Here is a 25,485-nt window from a genome sequence, read left to right as displayed (position 1 = left end):
AACCAATGCCTGCCTGTCAATTGATCACAACGATTAGTCCTCCCGTCCATTAGATAGGAGATCCGCCGATTAAAAGGCTGACAGTTCCCTGTGTAGTCATGCTTCTACTACCTGCCTGTACTCATATTTCCAGTTTCATAAGACGGACATGTCTACTCTGAATTGCCAGGTATTATTCACAGAAATATCACATACATTTGAATGACCCAAACCCTGCCTTTTCACACATTTCATTTATCCTCGTATTAGCATTATGCTAACACGCGAAGTGATGCTAAATTCGTACGTTAGAAGTTGTGTGAATTATGACAGACAAGGACCTGGCACGAAGTCCTGCATTCCTCAATGACATGACAAACATAAAAATTACGGACGCCTTTGTTTAAAGGATTTATGTAGGGTATATTTTTACCGGATACCAAATATTTAAGTCAGCCTGCGTTCAGATCGAGTCGGCAGTTTACTGAGATTTGACAGCATGTACAACTGACGGTGAGTACAGCTTAAAATTATTCGTATGTTTGTGTTGCTGTGTAAAACTCCAATCGTCATTTTGCCATTCAGCTTCTTTACGGGGATGCACGGGGGGCCCAGTCGTCTAAGGCGCCGCGATTCGCTGTGCAGAGGTGCGTCCCTTGGGCACGCCAGAAACCTATGATTGTGGGCTGGTTCGAATCCAGGTTCGCCCTGATTATGTTTCAAGGTTTGTCAGCACCATACCCCTGCTCATGGGTTTCACCGAAGTGTTAAACGACTGAAACCTGCATCACTTCGGTCTTTCCTCCCACATTAATTGGTTGGTTGGTTTGTTGTTTAACGCCGCACTCAGCAATATTCCATCTATATGACGGCGATCTGTAAATAATCGAGTCTGGACCAGACAATCCAGTGATTAATAATATGAGCATCGATCCACGCAATTGGGATCGATGACATGCATCAACCAAGTCAGTGAGCCTGACCACTCGATCCCGTTAGTCGCCTTTTGCGACAAGCATGTCGCCTTTTACGGCAAGCATGGGTTGCTGAAGACCTATTCTACCCCGGAATCTTCACGGGTACCTCCCACATTAAGCTGTTACACCGGGATAAAAGTGGAATACTGTTTAAAGCGGCGTTAAACCCAACACACTCACTTACTCTTCACGTGCACATGCATGCTGGTCCCCCTCCTGTACATGTAACCACAAGCCTGTGTTCATCATGAGCTTATCTCATGGTTCTCTACCTGTCGCCCGTCTATATATAAGTCGGTTCGCCCTGCCCCCCTTTGATACTGAATCTCTCCCTAAAACATTTATGATGTGAATATCAAGTTCTTTGTGTTTGGGGGTTAAAAAGAATAGACATGCCCGCTATACAAGGAAAATGAAGCGAATACTAAAGTGAAATATTGCCTGAAACCATTGAAAGTATAAACTGTTTGATAGGCATTCTGGAAGTTGGCATAAAAAGTAAGAAAAACGTACAACTTTATGGATGACAACTTCTGGTTTATTGCATATAGCGACGTGTTGGTGTAGATTCTTACACCGTTATCCAGCTTGATAACGGTGTAAGAATCAAACATCGAAACGTCGCAATACTTTCTTATTCATTGAAAGTATTACTGTGTACGACTTTCTCAAAAATGACACAAGGTTTTCATGTTGTCAAAGTAAACATTGTTGTCGTGACACATATCAACAGAGGAAGCATGAAATGCACAATCAGATTTTGACTACTGTGTGATTAGTCCCGGGTTAGAATTTGTCTTCAGGAACAGTGCTTGTTGTAAGAGGCGACTAACGGGATCGAGTGGTCAAACTTTCTGACTTGGTTGATGTATGTCATCGTATCCCAATTGCGTGGATCGATGCTCATGATGTCAATCACTATAGTGTCTGGTCCAGATTCGATTATGTACAGACCGCCGTCATATAGCTGGAATATTGCTGAGTGCGGCAGAAAACAACAAACAAACAAAACAAAACTATTGTAACATATACAGGCACATCTACTGATCCTTCGAATCCCAGTTTCGCCTCGATAATAATTTTCGTCGGTTTTTTCCCGTTTCACTAAATTGTTAAATAAATGCCTGCGATCTGAATAAGCTTTGACGTTCCTCACACATCAAGCTGACATGCTGTGATATAATTGAAACTGTCGGGTACATTTAACTAAACAATTACAGACGTGGTCAAAACGGTACTAGGCTGAAAACAGTCGCCGAAACAATGCAAAATCAAGATCCAAAACATATCTATGATACCCATATCAAATACAAAACATTTTTTGGTTTTGTTTAATTTTCAGAAACCATCAAACATGGGTTTGCACATGTGTACTTTGTTTGCCCAGCAGTGTACCTACCTCACTCGCCCACTTTAAAATATGAAACCGTATAGCCCGGTAATATTAGCCAAGATGTTAATATATCTGCACTCTTAGTGTTTCCATCTTAAGACCACTCGGTCAATTTTGACAGTCCCAAGATTTCTCTGCATTGAGCTCCATGGTTGTAACTCGTGTCTAACATTGCCTTCGCAGTTGCTGGAATCGTGTCATCATGCTATCCTTAGTCTTGGTTCTTTGTATAGCATGCCGTCCCGCGTTGACTTATTCGCAACCTGGCGGTATGTATAACTTTCATTCAGGTTTTACGTGCAGGCAAATATCCGTTTTGTCATGTCTTGTGGAGAGGTTTTATTTTGGTGTTTTGTTTTGATTGCTTGTTTGTTTCTTTCTTTGTTGTGTAACGCCACACTCTGATCAGCAGGGTGCAAGCCAACTCGGATGGTCAGGTCAACTGTGAACAAACATTGGAACATAAATCCGGGTCTTTGATTTATTTGTTTGTTTGTTGTTTAACGCCGCACTCAGCGATATACTAGCTACATGACGGCGGCCTGTAAATAATCGACTCTGTACCAGACAATCAAGGCATTGATATCCTGAGCATCGATCTACGCAATTGAGATCGATGACATGCATTAACCAAGTCAGCGAGCCTGACCACTCGATCCCGTTAGTCGCCTCTTACGACAAGCATAGTCGCCTTTTACGGCAAGCATGGGTTGCTGATCACTGAAGACCTATGTTTTGTTTTGAAGGCTCAAATCAAGTATATATTTGTTCTACGAACATTTAGCGCTTGTCAATCTGTTTCAATGCAGCAGGGAGTATGCATTTTAGTTAGACCTCAAACAGATAATCAGGCCTAACAGTTATATTCGCAGAATAACATTCAATTTGTCATTATTATTTGCCACCTCATCCCAAGTAAAATTTTCAGACAAACATATTTTCTATGACATAATGTCTCTTTGGAGATAATATATCTCAATGTCGTCAAGACCCGTGAAGATCCGGGGTAGAATAGGTCTTCAGCAACCTATGCTTGCCGTGAAAGACAACTATGCTTGTCGTAAGAGGCGACTTACGGGATCGGGTGGTCAGGCTCGCTGACTTGGTTGATGTATGTCATCGCATCCGAATTGCGTGGGGCCCGTGAAGATTCCGGGGTAGAATAGGTCTTCAGCAACCCATACTTGCCGTAAAAGGCGACTAACGGGATCGGGTGATCAGGCTCGCTGACTTGGTTGATGCATGTCATTGATCCCATTTGCGTGGATCGATGCTCATGATATCAATCACTGGACTGTCTGGTCCAGACTCCATTATTTACGGACCGCCGTCATATAACTGGAATATTGCAGAGCGCGGCGTTAAACAACAAACCAAAAACAAACCAACCAACCAATGATCGATGCTCATGATGTCAATCACTGGATTGTCTGGTCCAGATTCGATTATGTACAGGCCGCCGTCATATAGCTGGAATATTGCTGAGTGCGGCGTTACACAAGAAAAAACCTACTGATCCAAAACATATGTTTAACTCGTATAATGTACAGCAGATACATGTTGACGTAGAAAATCTGAATTACGAGGCTCTTTCCTTCAGCGCCTGCGGCAGTCACTACTGCTTTTCCGCTCGTTTGCTCAAACGGCGGAATGCTTGATGCGAATACAAATCGGTGTCAATGCTCTGGTGGATACAGTGGAGAACGGTGTGAAAGTAAGTGTATATATGGCAGCGTTGGGTAAGCATTAGCTGCCAAGTCGTTGTATCTGATGAGACCCATGGAGGCCTAACGATACAGTTGTTACAATGGCGGAGCAAGCCATGCGTACCCTTTTCGCGAATACCTGGTGTCGTTACTGATTGTCAGTGATCCATTTATATAATTTCCTTCACTATTTTGCCTTTTTGTTTGTTTGTTTGTTTGTTGTTTAACTCCGCACTTAGCAATATTCAGGCTATATGACGGCGGTCTGTAAATAATCGAGTCTGGACCAGACAATCCAGTTATTGATATCATGAGCATTGATCTACGCAATTGAGATCGATGACATGCATCAACCAAGTTAGCGGGCCTGACCACCCGATCCCGTTAGTCGCCTTTAACGACAAGCATAGTCGCCTTTTACGGCAAGCATGGGTTGCTGATCATGATGACCTATGTTTTGTTTTAAAGGCTCAAAGCAAGTATATATTTGTTCTACGAACATTTAGCGCTTGTCAATCAGATTCTATGCAGCATATAAACTACTTGTCAATAAGTTTCTACGCAGCATGCCCGTGAAGATCCGGGATGGAATAGGTCTTCAGCAACCCATGCTTGTCGAAAAAGGCGACTATGCTTGTTGTAAGATGCAACTAACGGGATCGGGTGGTCAGGCTCGCTGACTTGGTTGATGCATGTCATCGTAGCCCACATTGCGAGGATCGATGTTCATGATGTAAATCACTGGATTATCTGGTCCAGACTCGATTATTTACAGACTGCTGTCATATAGCTGGAATATATCTGAGTGCGGCGTAAAACAACAAACCAAACCAATTTCTATGCAGCAGGGAGTATGCATTTTTAGTTAGACCTCAAACAGATGATCAGGCCTCACAGTTATATTCGCAGAATAACATTCAATTTGTCATTATTATTGCCACCTCATACCCAGTCAAATCTTCAGACGAACATGATTTCTGTGCATGACATATTGTCAATTTGGAGATAATATAGCACAATATCGTCAAGACCCGTGAAGATCCGGGGTAGAATAGGTCTTCAGCAACCCATGATTGCCGTTAAAGACGACTATGCTTGTACGTCGTAAAAGGCGACTAACGGGATCGGGTGGTCAGGCTCGCTGACTTGGTTGATGCATGTCATTGATCCCATTTGCGTGGATCAATGCTCATGATATCAATCACTGGATTGCTGGTCCATACTCGATTATGCACAGGCCACCGTAAAAAAACTTGAATATTGCTGAGTGTGGCGTTAAACAACAAACAAACAAACAACTGATCCAAAACATATGTTTAACTCGGTTAATGTACAGCAGATACATGTTGACATAGAAAATCTGAATAACGATCGAGGCTCTTTCCTTCTGCAGATTATGTGGCAATCACTGCTGCTCCTCCGTTCGTTTGCTTAAACGGCGGAGTGCGTATCGTGAATACAAATCGGTGTCAATGCTCTGGTGGATACAGTGGAGAACGGTGTGAAAGTAAGTGTATATATGGCAGCGTTGGGTAAGCATTAGCTGCCAAGTCGTTGTTTCTGATGAGACCCATGGAGGCCTAACGATACAGTTGTTACAATGGCGGAGCAAGCCATGCGTACCCTTTTCGCGAATACCTGGTGTCGTTACTGATTGTCAGTGATCCATTCATATAATTTCCTTCACTATTTTGCCTTTTTGTTTGTTTCTTTGTTTGTTTTTAAGGCCACCCTCAGCAATATTCCAGCTATATGACGGCGGTCTGTAAATAATCGAGTCCGGACCAGACAATCCAGTGATTGACAACATGAGCATCGATCTTCGCAATTGGTTGTTTAACGCCGCACTCAGCAATATTCCAGCTACATGACGGCGGTCTGTAAATCATCGAGTCTGAACCAGACAATCCAGTGATTAATAGCATGAGCATGGATCCACGCAATTGGGATCGAGGACATGCATCAACCAAGTCAGCGAGCCTGACCACCCGATCCCGTTCGTCGCCTTTTACGGCAAGCATGGGTTGCTGAAGACCTATTCTACCCCGAATCTTCACGGGCCTGATTGATATCATGAGCATCGATCTACGTAAGAGGCGACTGACAGGATCGGGTGGTCAGGTTCGCTGACTTGATTGATGCATGTCATCATATCCTAATTGCGTAGATTGATATCATGAGCATCGATCTACGCAAATTGGAAAAGATGACATGCATCAACCAAGTCAGCGAACCTGACCACCCGATCCCGTTAGTCGCCTCTTACAAACGTGAAGATTCCGGGGTAGAATTGGTCTTCAGCAACCCATGCTTGCCGTAATAGGCGACTATGCTTGTCGTAAAAGGCGACTAACGGGATCGGGTGGTCAGGCTCGCTGACTTGGTTGGTACATGTCATCGATCCCAATTGCGTGGATCGATGCTCATGATGTCAATCACTGGATTGTCTGGTCCAGACTCGATTATTTTACAGACCGCCGTCATATAGCTGGAATATTACTGAGTGCGGCGTTAAACAATAAACAAACAAAACAAACAAATCTTACGACAAGCATGGGTTGCTGAAGACCTATCTCCCGGATCTTCACGGGTCATTTTACCTTTTGCGTCAATCGAATCTGCGTGGGCAGTAATCGAGGCCGATTACGTTTGACAGTTATTATTAACAGAGTACCGATTTTAACCATTTTGTCGAGAGGAAATTTGATGATGTTATTAAACTGCATTGTGTTAGGTGATGTGTCGAGTAAATGATTTAAGAGATATCAGTGTTTTGGGGTCTATTTTCATCGAAACATACATTCGTGGACAATGAGTGCATAGTTATCAAGTTATTTCTTAAGAGAACTGAAAGAAGTGATTTTCGTAAAAACCGTGAGTATGGTATAAGGCCGTTATAAGCGATATCCCAACATTATCACGACAGGGGGCACCAGTGGGAACAATGTTATAGTTGTGGGTTTGAGACGGGAACAATGTTATAGTTGTGGGTTTGAGACGGGAACAATGTTATAGTTGTGGGTTTGAGACGGGAACAATGTTATAGTTGTGGGTTTGAGACGGGAACAATGATATAGTTGTGGGTTTGAGACGGGAACAATGTTATAGTTGTGGGTTTGAGACGGGAACAATGTTATAGTTGTGAGTTTGAGACGGGAACAATGTTATAGTTGTGGGTTTGAGACGGGAACAATGTTATAGTTGTGAGTTTGAGACGGGAACAATGTTATTGTTGTGGGTTTGAGACGGGAACAATGTTATTGTTGTGGGTTTGAGACGGGAACAATGTTATAGTTGTGGGTTTGAGACGGGAACAATGTTATTGTTGTGGGTTTGAGACGGGAACAATGTTATAGTTGTGGGTTTGAGAGGGGAACAATGTTATTGTTGTGGGTTTGAGACGGGAACAATGATATAGTTGTGGGTTTGAGACGGGAACAATGTTATAGTTGTGAGTTTGAGACGGGAACAATGTTATAGTTGTTGGTTTGAGACGGGAACAATGATATAGTTGTTGGTTTGAGAGGGGAACAATGTTATTGTTGTGGGTTTGAGACGGGAACAGTGTTATAGTTGTGGGTTTGAGACGGGAACAATGTTATAGTTGTGGGTTTGAGACGGGAACAATGTTATTGTTGTGGGTTTGAGACGGGAACAATGTTATAGTTGTGGGTTTGAGACGGGAACAATGTTATTGTTGTGGGTTTGAGACGGGAACAATGTTATTGTTGATGGTTTGAGACGGGAACAATGATATAGTTGTGGGTTTGAGACGGGAACAATGTTATTGTTGTGGGTTTGAGACGGGAACAATGTTATAGTTGTGAGTTTGAGACGGGAACAATGTTATAGTTGTGGGTTTGAGACGGGAACAATGTTATAGTTGTGGGTTTGAGACGGGAACAATGTTATAGTTGTGAGTTTGAGACGGGAACAATGTTATAGTTGTTGGTTTGAGACGGGAACAATGATATAGTTGTGGGTTTGAGAGGGGAACAATGTTATTGTTGTGGGTTTGAGACGGGAACAGTGTTATAGTTGTGAGTTTGAGACGGGAACAATGTTATAGTTGTGGGTTTGAGACGGGAACAATGTTATAGTTGTGAGTTTGAGACGGGAACAATGTTATAGTTGTGGGTTTGAGACGGGAACAATGTTATTGTTGTGGGTTTGAGACGGGAACAATGTTATAGTTGTGGGTTTGAGACGGGAACAATGTTATTGTTGTGGGTTTGAGAGGGGAACAATGTTATAGTATTGGGTTTGAGACGGGAACAATGTTATAGTTGTGGGTTTTAGACCGGGGCCCACCCGACTTTTTTTAAGAACAAGTTCAGCCCCTGGCAAGATGATTGTCAACGGTCCAATTGTTAATACCGTTTTTGTGGGAAGGAAAAAAATATGTATAAAATGAGTCGAGGTTCCAAATCAGGGTCATGAGGATATTATTTATGTGTAAAACGATCCACGCAATTGGGATTGATGACATGCATCAACCAAGTCAGCGAGCCTGACCACCCGATCCCGTTAGTCGCCTTTTACGACAAGCATAGTCACCTTTTACGGCAAGTATGGGTTGCTGAAGACCTATTCTATTCTAACCCGGAATCTGCACGGGTATTTTTGTGGTGAATATTTGTAAGTGTGTCACACCTCTTTTTCAGAATGCATTCAATGTCACAATGCTGCTGAGTGTTCAAAAGACACCAAGAACAATATCATATGTTCCTGTTACCCCCCAACCAGCGGAGACCGCTGTGACGGTAAGTTATTTACACTGGCCTGTTGTGTGTTAAGTCTTAACAGCTTCCTTGTTTATTGCTTTCCGTCTCCAAGCAACGTTCTAGCTTTGACCGTTGCTTGTAAATTATCGAATTTGGAACAGAGGAAAGCTGTGATGGATATTTAATTTTTCAAAAAATGTAATGGATGTGGTCAGTCTGTTAAAACAAAGAGTATCCCCACTTAGAGTGAGTGAGTGAGTATGGTTTTACGCCGCTTTTAGCAGTATTCCAGCAATATCACGGCGGGAGTCACCAGAAATGGGCTTCACACATTGTACCCATGTCGGGAATCGAACCCGGGTCTTCGGCGTGACGAGCGAACGCTTTAACCACTGGGCTACCCGACCGCCCCTTCCCCACTTAGACATAGTCAGATACTCAAATATGTAAGTTTCTGGATTTTCTGGTTGACCGTATCTTTGTCAACTTTGGGTTTTGGTTTGGTTGGCTTGTTGTTTAACGCCGCACTCAGCAATATTCCACCTGTATGACGGCGGTCTGAAAATAATCGAGTCTGGACCAGACAATCCAGTGATTAATATCATGAGCATCGATCCACGCAATTTGGGATCGATGACATGCATCAACCAAGTCAGCGAGCCTGACCACCCGATCCCGTTAGTCGCCTTTTACGACAAGCATGGGTTGCTGAAGACCTATTCTACCCCGGAATCTTCACGGGTCATTTGGTTTGGTTTGGTTTGTTGTTTAACGCCGCACTCAGCTATATGACGGCAGTCTGTAAATAATCGAATCAGGACCAGACAATACAGTGATTTATATCATGAGCATCGATCCACGCAATTAGGATCGATGACATGCATCAACCGAGTCAGCGAGCCTGTCGTGACCACCCGATCCCGTTAGTCGCCTTTTACGACAAGCATAGTCACCTTTTACGGCAAGCATGGGTTGCTGAAGATCTCATCTACCACGGATCTTCACGGGTCGTTAGTGACATGATAGTCACGGGAGTTTCCCATTACGTTATGTATTAACATCTTGGTAAATAGTCACACGAGGTACGTCAGTGGTATCTCTATTTTATAATAATTTAACGAGGATATAACTTATATTTCTCACTGGATGGGATGTTACCCTAGAATCCCCACTGGGTGGACGGGTTGAGTTGGGAGCACATCAATCATTCTGACGAGGACAGTGCATACATTATTATATAACATTTTTAAGTATTTAGATCTTTTAACCCTGTGTAGGAATTTTGTTCTTTTTCAAGCTGCCACAACTCAGGTTAAGCGGTATTCATTAATAAAATGAAGAAATCGAGCGATACTCAAAGGCTGGAAGACTTAAAATAACACTTGACCTAACCATAGCTACGTCTCGATAGTATACCTAAGGGAGCCTTTTGGGGCCATTTGTTTTTCTATTTTTTTCTTGAAATTTCAAGATACATAGTTAGTTGAAATTTCAAGACAATCATCTTGAAATTCCAAGATGATAACTTGAAATTTCCGCTTGGTATCTTGAAATTTCAAGATACATAAGTTGAAAATTCAAGATACATAAGTTGAAATTTCAAGATAGTATCGAAAAAACCCTAAAAAAACAAACAAATGGCCCTAAAAGGTTTCCGTATATACCTTTTTTGAAAACCAGTGTTATTACAACCAGTACAAGATCATAATTGAATCTCTCAAAACAATGACTTAATGGTAGAAAAGCCCGTTAGGGTATAAACAGTACAATGATGAAAGCTTCGTTGGGGATTAAACAGTGCTTGGAATGAGCGCTCTGTGGCTACCTATATTAGGCGATGGGCTAACCGGTTGTATTCAATGTGTAAGCCTATAACAGCTCTTTGAAACAATTCTTGATATATTACAGGAACCACAACAAGCTCAATCTCAAACAACATTGCCAGAAATAGGAAAGCGTTCCATTGCAGAAGCGGCGAGAATGGGACAAATTATGGCGACGATACCATCTGGACTGGCGATGTCTGCTATGATCTTCATGTGAATAATGTTATCATTATCGACCTCGGTGGACAGTATCAAGTGCAGACAGTGCATCTTAAGAAACATGGCCATCAGAATGGTAAGCTATTCTCATAGTTAGATTCTAATAGGCCGTGTTATATTATCTCTTGAAGTTTGCACTTAATCATGCCCACATCTTTCAAGTGTAGGAGTAGTTGTCAGTAATATGTACGTACGCCCAATGATGTTTCCATTAATATGGGCTGCGGGGTAGCCTAGTGGTTAAAGCGCCGAAGGACCGGGCTTGATTTCCCACAAGGGTAAAATGTGTGAAGCATTTCTGGCGTCCCCTGTTGGAATATTGCTAAAAAAGGCGTAAAACCGAACTCACTCACATATATTAATGTTTACTACTCCCAGTGGCCAAAAGCACCGTTATCAAGCCTTGTCGCGTACGTTGAGATCCTTTCGCCACACATGTTTTGAATCATTGTAATTACGAACTAGCCAAATTGGATGATTCTTAGGTGACATAAGTTACCATCATGTCTTAGAAACTTCTGCAATGTTGCTGTGGAACTGTTCATGGCAACAGAATGATTATGTTGTATTCTGTGTCCTGGTAGGTCAAAACTTGAGCCTTTTATGTATAAAATGAAATATAATCAAATTATAATACGTTTTCGTTAATAATTTATGTAATGACTCAATTAGTATTTAATATATCCTTACACGTACATATGTTATGCTCTCTGCCTCATGGCATTCATTTACCTTACACGTACATATGTTTATGCTCTCTGCCTCGTGGCATTCATTCACCTTACACGTACATATGTTATGCTCTCTGCCTCATGGCATTCATTCACCTTACACGTACATATGTTATGCTCTCTGCCTCGTGGCATTCATTCACCTCACATGTACATATATTATGCTCTCTGCCTAATGGTATTCATTCACCTTACATGTACATATACTATGCTCTCTGCCTAATGGTATTCATTCACCTCACAGGTACATATACTATGCTCTCTGCCTCATGGCATTCATTCACCTGATGAAGGAGTGGGCATATACTCCGAAACGTTGTGTCCCTCATAATAAAGAAGTTGACATCCATATATTCTCTTCCTTATATGTATCACTTCTAAATGCCTTTCAAAGACCCGGGATTCCGGGGTAGATAGGTCTTCAGAAACCCATACTTGCCGTAAAAGGCGATTATGCTTGTCGTAAAAGGCGACTAACGGAATCGGGTGGTCAGGCTCGCTGACTTGTTTGATACATGTCATCGATCCCAATTGCGTGGATCGATGCTCATGCTGTCAATCACTGGATTGTGTGGTCCAAACTCGATTATTTACAGACCTCCGTCATATAGCTGGAATATTGCTGAGTGCGGTGTTAAACAACAAACAAACAAACAAATCAAAGACCCTGATTTATGTTCCAATGTTTGTTCACAGTTAACCTGACCATCCGAGTTGGCTTGCACCCTGCTGATCAGTGTGCCGTCATGAGAGGGATAAACTGCACGGCATACAACAGACACTGGCCAAACGGAACTGAGAAAGCCTTCCTTTGCAATAAGACGCAAAGTAAGCCAGGACGATACATTGTCATTGAGAACAACGTGCAGGCAAAATCAATCTTCTGTATCGTGAACGTGGAAGGGATGGCTGCATCTGTTTCAAAACGCACAGGTAAACATTTTGTGGAACGTTATTATCAACACAAGTTAAATTGCTCCAACGATGCAGCAACAAACTGATATGTATTCAACCAAATACCCAAAAGTTTGCAGGAATTTGACTGAATGTTGGTTAATAAAAAGTGGCTCAATCGTTTATTTCTCTGATCTTATGAAAACTCGACTGAAAGCAGATTCCGACTACATCATAAGTATGTTTTTAGGAATAATATCAAATTGTCATGATACCATGTGTTTGCGAAAAAGGTACGAGTGCCCTGTCCTTCCGGTGGCACCGTCACAAATACATGCAAAGGCAAGCAAAATAAAGTTTTTTAGTACGGAATCAGGATGCACTTGTCAGGCAGGCCAATGAAGCGTCGGGTAAGAAAGAAAATCTCACACATTTTCATTCCTATTGAGCAGACGATAATGGGAAAATGAATATAACTAGATATTTTACAATAAAGTGTGTAAATATAAAAACGCCATAGAAATCGGTTTTGATTATCTGCGCGATTTTAGGCCAAAGATTAGTGACGTAAATTATACGATTGGATCACTTAAAGTCAGGGATAACACCAGGAGTTCGCGAAATGGGTAAGTATATCCTGATCCAATGGTAGCACCCGCCACCCGTGCGGTTTGTATGAAAAGGTAAGTGTATGTTGCCTAACGCCGCACTCAGCAATACTGCGGCCACACGACGGCGGCCTGTAAACAGCATGGACCAGACTATCAAATGATTTGGAGTCTGGACCAGACAATCCATGGCCAGTAACGCGTTGACTGATTTTATTGAAACTAAAATTTACATATATATATATATATATATATATATATATATATATATATATATATATACATATATATTAACTTTTGATTACTTCTTCAGCGAATACACAGTTTGGGAAATACAATTGTAAAATTTTAATTAAAAATTAAAAAATCAAAATCTTTAGATTATTTTCATCTGCAAAGAAAAGGGTAGTTTTGAGTTATGTCCTTCAGTAGATTGATAATATCATAAAAACTGATTACATGATAACAGCTACCTTTTCAAATCTTTTACTGCAGCCATCTACACAAACGCAAACGCGATCTCACATTTCACGGCTGTCCCATCGTTCTCCACCATAAACACACAGACCAGGTTGGCATGCGCAGTATCCTGTCTCCAAGAACCCAAATGTCTGAACTTCCAGTGGACCGACCCAACCTGCTCTCTCTACGGCGGAACTACCTGGCTAGGGCATAACAACAGAGACGTATATCGGTTGCAAAATTTCCATCAGACTTGACATTAAAACGTCAATATCAGAGGCTTGTGCTGCGGAATGAAAAGGAGTTACAATGATAAGCTGACTGATTTCAAAAGGTTTTAACGTTTTTAAGGAAACCCCACGAGAATAACTCGTACCATAGTGATATAAAGTATATGGATTTGAATTTTTTAAGTTCCCTTCTCTCTTGGAGTGAGTAAGTTACATGTAACGTCACATCGGCAATATTTCTGCCATACCGTGACGAGAACCTGGACATAATAAATATACAAATAATAATATTTATATTGCATAAAAACCTGTCAGCGATGAACAGTATAATAACTAGAGCATCACAGTTTCGATATTAAAACAAGTTGTGAACATTTAAAAAAATACATTTTCAATCAACAATACAATATAGAAATGGGCTTAGATCACCAGCAACCAAAGTTAGGCAACCTTACAGGGGACCATGGGGACGTACGATACTTCTGCTTCCCCAGCAGGATTTACACCATCCCTTCAGCTGCTGCTGGGGGTACGCAATTAAGCCATTAGTTAAAATAAACAAATATACTACGTTAAACATTGAGGTATGAATAAATGTACTTTGAATGATGTGGTCTTACATATCCTCTCAGGGGGACAATAATTTAACGCTACGTCAACCCCCTTTGAGGATACAGCCACGTCACAAGTTATACATTACCAATATCAAATATAGCTATCTACACAATTCAAAATGTCAGTAAGTTCAATTTCTTTTTAGAAAAAATAAATGAAATGAGAATTGATACTACTAAAAGGATCCTTAATTGATGAGTTGAAATATTTATCCCTTGTGAAGAAAACCTCTCTCCTGGAACATAATGTATGGGGGACCGGTCACTTCATATTCTGGGCGGAGTGATCACGGGGGATGTGTGGATGTCCTTAAAATATATTTTGAGAATATGTATAATGTCCCCTGCATATTCTGTATCATTTGAGTTTTATCATTAAAATATGCACTGCAACTGAGATTTTGTCGTTTAATAATGTTGTTGTCATTTTATTACAGCACAATACATTATCAATTGGTCGATTATTTGCTTTTCTCATTCACTACAAGCGATTTATACTTGTGTTGATTCATTTACAAATATTATTGATTGCCAATGTGTTTTTTAAAAATATTAGTTGAACTGATTTTGAATATGCCAATGGTGAGCCCATATCTTATATATGATTATACTTGATCACCTAGAGACCAATGGAGATATTTTCAAGTGTATTCAAAGATATTATTCCCCTTCCAGTTGTCCTGGTCATAAGCATTAGGCTTGTGTACTCAATAAGGGACCTCCTGGGGTAAAATAGGTCTTCAGCAATCCATGCTTGCCGTAAAAGGCGACTATGCTTGTCGTGAAAGGCGACTAACTGGATCGGGTGGTCAGGCTCGATCCCAATTGCGTGGATCGATGCTCAGCAATATTCCAGCTATATGACGGCGGTCTGTAAATAATCGAGTCTGGACCAGACAACCCAGTGATTGATATCATGAGCATCGATCCACGCAATTTGGATCGATGACATGCATCAACCAAGTCAGCGAGCCTGACCACCCGATCCCGTTAGTCACCTTTTACGGCAAGCATGGGTTGCTGAAGACCTATTCTACCCCGGAATCTTCACGGGCATGCGTCGTATTCATATAGACGTCGCAGATATGCGCACCAACAATAATGTCTGCTCTTGACTTGCTTAAATACCAGAAGGATAACATTCATTAACCTAAAGACATTAAATGTGTAACTGGCCATCAATTTTAAGAAATGTTTGTTTTCCGAAAGAAATGAAAAAGTTTCTTTAAGGTAAGATAAGACTTTATTATCTCAAGGGAAAATTATTTCACAGTTGATTAGCACTAAAAATGAAAATATATGATATTAAAAAATGTACATAAGAAAATAGGAAACTTACTAATATAACCACGAGTAAAAGCACGCAGACAATAAGAAAATTAAACACTATCACAGTGACAAGGAATGGTATTTTAAAATTTATGAACTGTTAAAAGGTATCAAACGGATAAACATTCTAAAGACTAATACTTGCTGGTAGGAACGATTTCCGGGCCCTGTTTGTTTTCAGCATCGGCATGCGCAGTCGGCGCCCAGAAGGTAGAAACTGATATTCGGAATGAAGTATATGACTGCTGTCATTTAGTATCTTACGCACCTTTTTCGCAATATGCTGCTCATAAATTTCGCCGATGTGTTGAAATTGGGTACCTGATATTTTGCTTGCTGTATTTAAAAATGTTAGGTACTGTAGATTTATTTTGAAACAGACTTGCTCCCACACCAGCAGTTAACATTAAAAACTAAAATGCTTCGAATAAATGTTCTACAAAACGGAGAGAGTATTGTATTATCAAGTTTAAAATACTTAACACGCCGTAGGAAATACAATCGCCTTTTTATATATATGCTCCGTGTTAGCATTCCAAGTGAGTTTTGAATCAATATTGGTGCCGAGATACTCATATTGTTCAACAACATCAATAGTTTCGTTATCAATAACAACACGCAAAATTTCGGCTTTTTTTCTGAAATCTATAATAATATCCTTTGTCTTTTCAACATTTAGAGTAAGAAAATTAATCTTGCACCAATTGGTCAAATTTTGAAATTAATTGGGATCGATAATCAATAATTATTTCAGATTTCTTTATGAATCCGGCCAGCGCTGCGTCATCTGCAAAGTTAACGGTTAGACAATTGTTAAAATGACTGATACAGTCATTTGTGTATAAAATAAATAAACACAGGAGAGAGCACACAACCTTGGGGGCACGCGTAGATATAAAGGTCACAAATGATTTGATACCATTTACAGTCACAAACTGTTTACAAGAAAAGGTTCTATCCATTTAATAATTGTTGAATTAACAGACATGTCACATAATTTTTGCGCAAGCAGATGAGGCTCAATGGTATTAAAAGCAGAGGAAAAGTCAACAAACAGGATTTGTACAAATGAATTGGAAATTTCAAGATGTTTGTATATATTGTCGACAGTGTAAGCGTGGTATCCCCTACTCCTCTGCCGGCAAACTGAAGAGGGTTAAGTAAATGTTCTGTCTGTCTAATACGTAAATTCTTTACAATACGTTCGAGGCATTTCATAGGTATGGATGTTAAAGCAACGGGTCGGTCATCGTTATTAACAGGATTTGGAATTTGTCCCTGTCATCTAACACCTGTGGGACAGGATACGCTTATCTTTTCGCGAACACCTAGTATCATCACTATGTGATAGTGATTCATAAACACAAGCTCATGATATTGTTGGAATCGTACAAACGACTCTGCTTTTAGCAGAGATTGTTATGGCGTTTGTGTCGCTTTTATGTACATGTACATTCTTCTTGTGAAATCTGTGTGGAACCACAACCCCAAAACACTTCTCGTCTGACAGTTAGACATCCGACGGTATTATTCCAATTGCACTTAGTCATGGGTTCTCTGATTTTGGAATAATGTAAGATTTAATATAAACAAACAAACAGACAAATAATATCAGATATCAATAATATCATAAACTACGGCCTGTTTGAGGGATAATCTAAGAACTAATCATAATATCTTGACTTATAAGATGTACAAAAAAATACTTTTGCATATACCTGTACATGCATTGCTACTCGTTCGTTTCAGTATGAGCCAAAGGTACTCGGTAAGGAATATAATGTATTTGCAGGATACCCTTTATTTCAAATACAAGCAAATCTCATTTGCCTTTCTGTCACTCTTCAACGTCGATGTTTTTCATATCCTTCAGCGTTGCCTTTGCCTTTCTCTGAATGTTTTCCACCTCGTGAGACTTCAGATTATCGGCAACATTCACGAATGGGTTGGCTGGGTCAATCACTGCAGGTGGGTCACTACAATCAAACGATGTTCGATCAGAGAGCAGCTCAAAAGTTCACTGTCGGAAAAATATGTATCTGATAAAATTGTTTGTAATATTGTTCTGGTTTAGATTATTGGCCAATGAAACAATACATAATACCCAGAAGCTTAAGCTTTTTATCAGTCATACGAATATGTTTTTTTAATAAATTACAATAAATAAATTATGTATATAAAAAACTGTTTGAAACTCACTCTGAAATGCAAGACTAACTGTACTCTGAAATACAATAACGGTACTCTGAAATACAAGACTCACGGCACTCTGAAATTCAGGACGAACGATACTCTGAAAAACAGGACTAACGATACTTACGGAAGACTCGTGTAATCAGACACACGGTGTTTTGAAAGCGATGTCATCTTCATCGACCCAACACAGCTAAGTTCTTCCATGACTTTCCTGAATCCTGTCCTGATATCAAAGGTTGCTTGCAATTGCTTCCCCCATTCTTCCCACAGTCCAATGACAATCAGCTCGACGCAGTACGATCGAATATCGACAGCTTCAATCTAAAAGAAACCATTAGAGTACTGTTTCACACCAGGTACGTTCAAGGTGAGATTCATGATATATAGATGCGGTGAACTATTTAGGCTTCAAGTGAGCTTAGTGTGGCTTGGCGTGTAACGTAATATGTTATTTGACAGGACTGCGCGATCACAATGTAATGATCTTCTATGAATACCGTTATGTAACAATAAGCTTGTGCAGTAAAGTTTCTGAGATGAAAAGTATTCATTTCGATAACATTTCGTCAAATCTAGACCCTGTTTTGTTTGACATTTCACAATTGGATTTCATCTTTCCTTTTGTGAACAGAGACTCAGTAATATTTGATTTTACGGAGCTAGACATTATTTTTGAATATCAGGGCCTTCCGTTAGGTCAGTGGGGAGAAGACTAGAGTACATGCAAATACTGGTTGACGATGAACATCGTCAACTATCTGAAGAGCTATTATTTTCATTTTACCTCTTTCCAGTATTTCACAAGACGAATCAGCTCCTTCACTTGTGGTGGTCTGTGTTTCACAAAAGCGATCTGATCTTGTGTGAGGCATGCTGAATAGAGATGCCGGGTTGTTGGGGAATCTTTCATCTCCAGAAAAATACTTCTCCGGTCTAGTAGAAAGAGCATAGAAAGAATATTAGACGCTAGAATGATTGTTGATTGTTTATATAAGGGTAACGCTATTTTTCAGGGCATTATCATTTGCAGAAGCCCGAGGTCTTCCATTAACTGCCCGACTTAGAGGGGCAGTTGATAAGATCGAGGGCTTCTGCAAATGATAATGCCCTGACAAATAGCGTTACCGTTATTATAGCTAAAATGGATGGAATTTTTTATCAAATAAATAGAAAGAACAATATCGGGTTGGAAACATTTACTGCAATCAACACGAATGTCACTGACCCACTTTTACAAATATGGAAACGTCATAGAACAAACCAGATGACATCACTATTGAACGTGACGTCACCTATCCTATCCTATGACGTCACCTAACAAAGGGCGTGATAATGGCCCGTCGTCAAGCAATATGAGGGCATTATCAAGTTACAGTGGCCCGCTCACTTCTGATAACATGCGGCGGCTTACGGATAATTCTATCCATTTTAGCTATAAAAGCAGATCAACATTCATAATATTGTGAAACGGTATGTACTTTGAATCAGACATTTAAGTGTATACATGCACATATACGTGGAATAAATGTAAACATTGTTTGTGAACAAATGAATTTCACACGATGGCCATTTGAAAGACACTACTCTCCTTTCGGTAGGAATACATATTGAGTATCCAGGTGACTGATAGTTAATCAATGTGGCCATGATTCAAGAAACAGATGTTTTCAGCTTTTACTCGTAGTTCTTATACCTCTGGTCTCATATCAAATATCATATCATATCCAGCTACATCACGGAATCGAAGATGCCGAGGACGTTTCCAACCATTGACCCCACTGATATCTTGGTTTCTTCATAGTTTCAATCAATTAATGTTTGTTGTTCACTCTTTTCAAGTATAAGATATCACATCATAAATATTTAAAGTTAAATATACAGTATGCGCGAGACTATTCTTGACAGTACTAGTACATGGCGTCACGATTGTGCCCTTAAATTATGAAAGGTTCAAAGAAAGACATGTCTGTTGGCATACCTTGTCTTAGATCCACCGCTGGGAGAAGATCAACATCAATCAATTCTTCTCCTTCGTGCCCAGTAATTTTGAACTGAACTGAACGATGTGACTTCCGGGTGAAGATAGTTTTCTTTGCCCACGTTATGTCGTCATGAACTATATGCTCTTCTAACTTAGCGAGTATACTGTCTATATGTTTGTCCATCTCTGCCACCGATTCAAAGTTGTTGATGAAGGCAACCAGATCAACGTCAAACGTATCCTTGATACTAGTGCCCTTTTCCAGAGAACCTCCCTTGAAAAATAGAACACAGATCAAGTGTTACATGATACGGACGGACACACACATCTTGTCCACAATATACCAGCTGTATCAGATAAAGTTATTGATACGTCCAACAACTTTGGTGTACGATGGAACACAGACAAGTAACTGTGCCTGACCACACGATTCTCATGCATATTCGACTCCTACGACAAGCATGAAGTTTTGGGAACCTTTTGTCACCTTGAATCTCTACACGTACGCTGTAAAAGACATATCATTTAATTGCATTTTAGACTTAGACGGGGCACAGGATTCTACGTGCTGAAGACGTACTGATATGACTGATACTGTTTAATAACGCAGCGATTAAGAGCTCACATATTGTCATTAAACTATAATAATGTATAAGGTATTCACTTACTTTCACAAATTTGCCAATGATGTACTTGGTGTTGTGTTGCATGAACAGCATGAGCTTCTCTACAGCCTCGTTGCATCTTTTCATCTTTTCTTGATTGGGATGGATATCAATTACCAAGCCATGGAAACCACCACAACGACGCAATTCGGAAATAAATCCGTTTCTACTTGTGGACGAAATTCCATGACACATCCTGGTATGGTTTGCACGGCCAGTGTCAAGGAAAAATACCCGCTTGCATTCTGTGCACTTATAATTCCTATGCTGTGCTTTCATATGAGACCTTATTTGTTTCACACCATGAAAACTGTAGCCACAGTAGAAGCATTCCTCACATTTTTGTACCTCATGGCTGTATATGCCATGGTCATTGCAGAACGTCTTACTGCAAACTCGACACGTTAAACTCATCCTGTGTAAACAATAGAAGATGCAGATAATATGTATATCAAATATGTCATCAATATCATGTCATCACATCAATGTAGTCATCAATTCAAAGATTTGCATAGTAATGAATAGCAAAGTACGTGTACTTATACTAGCTCTTACGCCAATGACTATTTGAGCCCGATTGATTGCGAATTTCCTCAACGTAGCTGAAGAGTGTTTTATAAGATGTCTGGGCGACTAATTAATCTTGGTAAGGTGTGTGGATTGGTTTTAATGACAGTCTCGGAGAGAAATGGGTACCGTTATGTGACAGTATGGACTTGGAATGCACAAACAATAACTTTTAGGAATTTTAATCCAATGCCCATAAAGAAAATATGTCATCAACACATGACAAAGACAAGAACCAGTTAATGAAACACTGGCCAAAAGAAGAAAAAGGATAAATAACTCTACTAGGACAGATATTAGTTACTAAATCTTCCCTCTTCCCTAGTTCATATATTTTCTGCCCCACCTTACTCCCTATAAGTATTAGAAAAATCCATTTTGACTTGTTTGGAGGATGATAGACATTAGGTAATGCATTAATATGTTAAAAATATCCCAAGTTTGCTGATCCGTATCAGAATCATGTTTACGAGAACATAAAAAAGTACCTCATACTTTCACTGTCGGAAGAACATTGGGGAGATATACATACCGTGCCGAATTGAATTCAGTTTCAAATGTTACATTTAGCGCGTGTTGGATCTGCAGGTATTCCAACTGTGCATTGAAAGCGCTGTATATGCATTGTTTACATTAAACAGTACATTGCAGTGATGACAGGCATTTAAAAAAAGACTGTGTTGCTTAGCGGACACCTCTGAAGCAACTGTAGCAAGCCATTCAAGTTTTTGTTCCACGTCGTACGTTAAACGTTATGACGTTACACTGCCCAAGCATTTCGATATAGGAAAGCGCTAAATTATAAACTATCTGCTGTCCATAAGACTTTATACACATTCTGGGTCGCTTTATGTCATTTTGTCGGCATACTTTTCATGTAGTAGTTACCGTAACACTTCCCTCAGAGTATCCCTGTATCCAGATTGCCACTTAACACACATCTCAATAGCACAAGCCCGAATTCACTTCACAAAGGCAGTTCATTAAGTTCAGTTATTGAAACATATTAAACAAATACAAAACAATGTTTTGATGGAACATTTTACGTATACTATTACTATTTTTCAAATGTTGAATCTGCCTAGCAAATAAGATTTTTCTGCGTCCCGCCTACCATCCTGCTGAGTCCGGAATACCCTCCGAATAGACCCCCGAATCCCGCGTACCAGAAAGGGGGTGTCCGCCTCACACCTGCCTGTCGAATTTCGTATCAAGTAGGTATACCGCTGAATGCGGCGTTAAAGAACTTAGAAGTAAAACAAGTGGCTGGACGTTATCTACCATGTGTCGTGTTCCGTTTGCACGATGTGAGTTTGCCTCCATATCAACACACGCAATACACCTACCGGTCCTTACTACAGCGGGTCCTTGTTAACATGGACGTTGATTTGAGTCGTAGTTCCATGGTAATTACATGGTAGTTTTTCCTTCAAACGTAAATCACGTTATCTGGTGGAGTCAACAGTGCTGCGTCAGATACCCATTGAAGGATAGTGTGCTGAGGAGCCGTCATTGCTATTTTTTTACAAAGCCTGGTTTTTCCTTTGACGTCAATTCGCATTCAGCATAATATTGCGAGGCTTTATATGCATTTAGCAAAGCTTGTTCAATGTCGTACCTACTGATTTAAAAAGGGAAGCGAAATGGGGTTTAACGTCGCGTTCAGGATTAATTCACTCGTTCGGACTTGTGCCGGTTTTATAGTGCAGTTGGGCTGTGATATTTTTAGAGATAGGGTATGTTTTGGTTCACTGCTTCAAAACACACAATTTTCCTCTCTGGAAAGAGGAGCCGGACAGTATTGTTATTCCTTTTCACAACGCAGTCACGCCATCCACACAATTTATTGACCGGTAATACCCGAGGGCCCCGCATGTCATTGCCTGTTAGTTCAACGTATACCAACCCGTGAAGATCCGGGTTAGAATAGGTCTTCAGTAAACAATGCTTGCTATAACAGGCGACTATGCTTGTCGTATGAGGCGACTAACGGGATCGGGTGGTCAGGCTCGCTGACTTTGTTGATGCATGTCATCGTAATCCAATTTCGTAGATTGATGCTCATGATGTCAGTCACTGGAATGTCTGGTCCAGACTAGATTATTTACAGACCGCCGTCATATAGCTGGAATATTGCTGAGTGCGGCGTTAAACAACAAAAACAACAACTAACATATACTGTGTGTGTGTTTGTGGGTTAATCACGTTGTTAATGATTCCCATTTCCTAATATCCACTAACTACAACTGATACTGACATACTGCTAGTCCAGGCTCCATTCTTCGAATGTTAATAGATTCGCCGGTCGCAGTAATTTGTTTCATATTACCTGTCATACCTAAAAGCGTCGACCTCCCTAGAGAAGAAACATATCCTATATCATGTGTGTAACTCCTTATGGTAATATTACGAAAAGATAACACTAATAGTTACATAAACTACAGGGAAAATGAAAGTATACACCCATGTCTGATGCTTCCTAAACACTTTTTTTGAAATGTTGAATCTGCGTACCAAAAACGATTTCCTGCGTTCCGCGCACCACACTGCTAAGTCCGGAATACCCTCCGAACAGACCCCCGAATCCCGCGTACCAGAGGGGGGTGTTAGACTCACAATTGTCTGTCGTTACTACACCGGGTCCTTGTTAACATTGAAGTCGATTTGAGGCATATATCCTTGGAAATGACAAAGTAGATTTTCCGCGAAAAGGTTCTTACCTGGTTGCTTCAACAGCGCTCCGTTATCAGATTCTCATAGAATGATAGTGTGTGGTGGAGATGTCATTTCTATTTTTAGAAAGCCTGGTTTTTCCTTTGACGTCAATTCGCATTCAGCATGAAATTGCGAGGCTTTATGTCGGGATCAAGGTTGATACATTTAGCATAGCTTGTTCAATGTCGTACCGACTGATTTAAAAAGGGAATCGAAATGGGGTTTAACGTCGCTTTCAGGATTAATTCACTCATATCGTGGCATGCATACACGTGTGGTATGAAGTTGTACTCGTCCGGACTTGTGCCAGTTTTATAGTGCAGTTAGGCTGTGATATTTATAGAGACAGGATATGTTTTGGTTCACTGCTTCAAAACACACAATTTTCCTCTCTGGGAAGAGGAGACGGACAATAGTGCTTCGTTATTAGAATCCCATTAGAACACTGGTTTTCACGTCATTTCTATTTTAAGCAAAACTGGTTTTCACGTTTACGTCATTTCTATTTTCACCTACATTGTGTTCGCCTGGACCTCATGTCATGTTCATCAGAGAATTGCGAGCCTTCATGTATCGATCGAGGTAGATACGTTTGTTGGAGCTTGTGCAATGTCGTGCTGAGTGTAACAGGTGGGAAGTACACATTTACAATACGTGAGGTGGGGTTGAACGTCTCGTTGTAAATATTTCACTCTTAATGCCTACAGTGTATACTTATCGGTGTTTAGTTGACCATTCTGTTTCACAAGAATCGAGGGATATATTTTTTTTATGAACCTCTTTCAACCAAATGCCAAGCGAAATATGTAGTCAACTGTGTTATTGATGTTGTAATACCGAAACCAGGTACAGATAGACCAAGTATGTGAGGCCTCACATTGTGCAGAGTTGCGTCTCTTGGCCGTAACATGATTCGCTGATTGCGACTACTATCCTTGTTTGTCAGCGTTGTACCCGCGCTCATGTCGTCCGCTATTTTTAACAGCTATTATATTTTACTGCACCATTTCTGTCGTTATCTGCATGTGGTAATAGTATCGTGAGATAAAAAAAATCCCTATACCAAGATTGTAAATAAAAGCGACCAAGGTAATTTCCATGTATTCATCATGAGAAATATCTACTAAAAGCATAGTCCATCTTTCTAAACAAGAGACATCAGAAAGATGACATATCCCCCCGGCAGCTGTCTGTAAAGAAACTACAAGTAAATGTGCAATTCTGTATGTAATGAGTCAAGAGTTGAATGTTCTTTAAGAAGCATACATTGTTTACCAACAAAAGATCCACCATGGTCGCATCCATATGAAATGGAAAGTAAAACGTGTGTTTCTGTGTTTGTTTTTATGCAAACAAATGGCAAATTACAAGAAACAATAACTAAACAAGCGTATAGTCAACGAAGTAATTTATATCCCCCGCCCATTTTAACACGTTATGGTCCAAAAACCAGGTAACTGACCCAACATTTCTCTTAGCCCACGTCAAAATAGCTGCAATGGAAATTCTAAAATAAACATTTCTAAAACCCCTTAATATCAAATGGCACCAGTTCAGTATGTACTTTATATATAGACATGCAATCTTTGGCAAGGAAATATTTAACAGTTTATTTGTTATACTCCATAAGTGAACCCACCCTATATGAAAACTTAAATCCAACTTGTTG

At 40.3% G+C, this 25,485-nt stretch overlaps 2 protein-coding genes across 4 annotated transcripts; one reads left to right on the top strand and one right to left on the bottom strand.

Annotated features, from left to right (window-relative positions):
• Positions 1 to 444: 444 nt before the first annotated feature.
• On the top strand, positions 445 to 14,865 carry LOC125378356. The gene is made up of 8 exons (XM_048393795.1): positions 445 to 492; positions 2,533 to 2,618; positions 3,950 to 4,063; positions 5,449 to 5,562; positions 8,720 to 8,818; positions 10,688 to 10,900; positions 12,252 to 12,488; positions 13,553 to 14,865. The coding sequence occupies exons 2-8, from the start codon at positions 2,552 to 2,554 to the stop codon at positions 13,774 to 13,776; spliced, it is 1,068 nt and encodes a 355-aa protein (XP_048249752.1). The 5' UTR covers positions 445 to 492; positions 2,533 to 2,551; the 3' UTR covers positions 13,777 to 14,865.
• Positions 14,866 to 15,602: 737 nt separating this feature from the next.
• Positions 15,603 to 24,028, bottom strand: LOC124143397 (2'-5'-oligoadenylate synthase 3-like). Of its 3 annotated transcripts, none has more exons than XM_048393364.1 (6): positions 23,822 to 24,028; positions 20,538 to 20,949; positions 19,867 to 20,143; positions 18,673 to 18,821; positions 18,013 to 18,209; positions 15,603 to 17,668 (listed from the first exon to the last, which is right to left on the bottom strand). In XM_048393364.1, exons 2-6 carry the CDS (start codon positions 20,946 to 20,948, stop codon positions 17,530 to 17,532), a joined length of 1,173 nt encoding a protein of 390 aa, XP_048249321.1. In that variant the 5' UTR covers position 20,949; positions 23,822 to 24,028; the 3' UTR covers positions 15,603 to 17,529. The 3 variants fall into 3 exon arrangements, with proteins under 3 accessions (XP_048249321.1, XP_048249323.1, XP_048249320.1); XM_048393366.1 differs by lacking the exon at positions 23,822 to 24,028 and adding an exon at positions 23,616 to 23,815; XM_048393363.1 differs by lacking the exon at positions 23,822 to 24,028 and adding an exon at positions 22,448 to 23,071.
• Between the last annotated feature and the right edge of the window lie 1,457 nt (positions 24,029 to 25,485).

Source organism: Haliotis rufescens, unplaced genomic scaffold, assembly GCF_023055435.1.
Source record: "Haliotis rufescens isolate VD_foot unplaced genomic scaffold, xgHalRufe1.0.p SCAF_12, whole genome shotgun sequence".
NCBI classification, from domain to species: Eukaryota; Metazoa; Mollusca; class Gastropoda; order Lepetellida; family Haliotidae; genus Haliotis; species Haliotis rufescens.
The sequence above is the reverse complement of the archived record's forward strand: the minus strand, read 5'-3'. Positions and strand labels throughout refer to the sequence as shown.

What these genes read in the sequence shown, in the direction of transcription:
- LOC125378356 (XM_048393795.1), top strand. Translation starts at nt 2,552, where the DNA reads ATGCTATCCTTAGTCTTGGTTCTTTGTATAGCATGCCGTCCCGCGTTG. An exon ending in CAGTGGAGAACGGTGTGAAA is followed by an intron (nt 5,563 to 8,719) that starts GTAAGTGTATAT and finishes CCTCTTTTTCAG; the next exon opens with AATGCATTCAATGTCACAAT. An exon ending in ATCTGTTTCAAAACGCACAG is followed by an intron (nt 12,489 to 13,552) that starts GTAAACATTTTG and finishes CTTTTACTGCAG; the next exon opens with CCATCTACACAAACGCAAAC.
- LOC124143397 (XM_048393363.1), bottom strand. Translation starts at nt 22,506, where the DNA reads ATGGAACTACGACTCAAATCAACGTCCATGTTAACAAGGACCCGCTGT. An exon ending in TCATTGGCAAATTTGTGAAA is followed by an intron (nt 20,144 to 20,537) that starts GTAAGTGAATAC and finishes CTATTTTTCAAG; the next exon opens with GGAGGTTCTCTGGAAAAGGG. An exon ending in AGCGGTGGATCTAAGACAAG is followed by an intron (nt 18,822 to 19,866) that starts GTATGCCAACAG and finishes TCTTTCTACTAG; the next exon opens with ACCGGAGAAGTATTTTTCTG.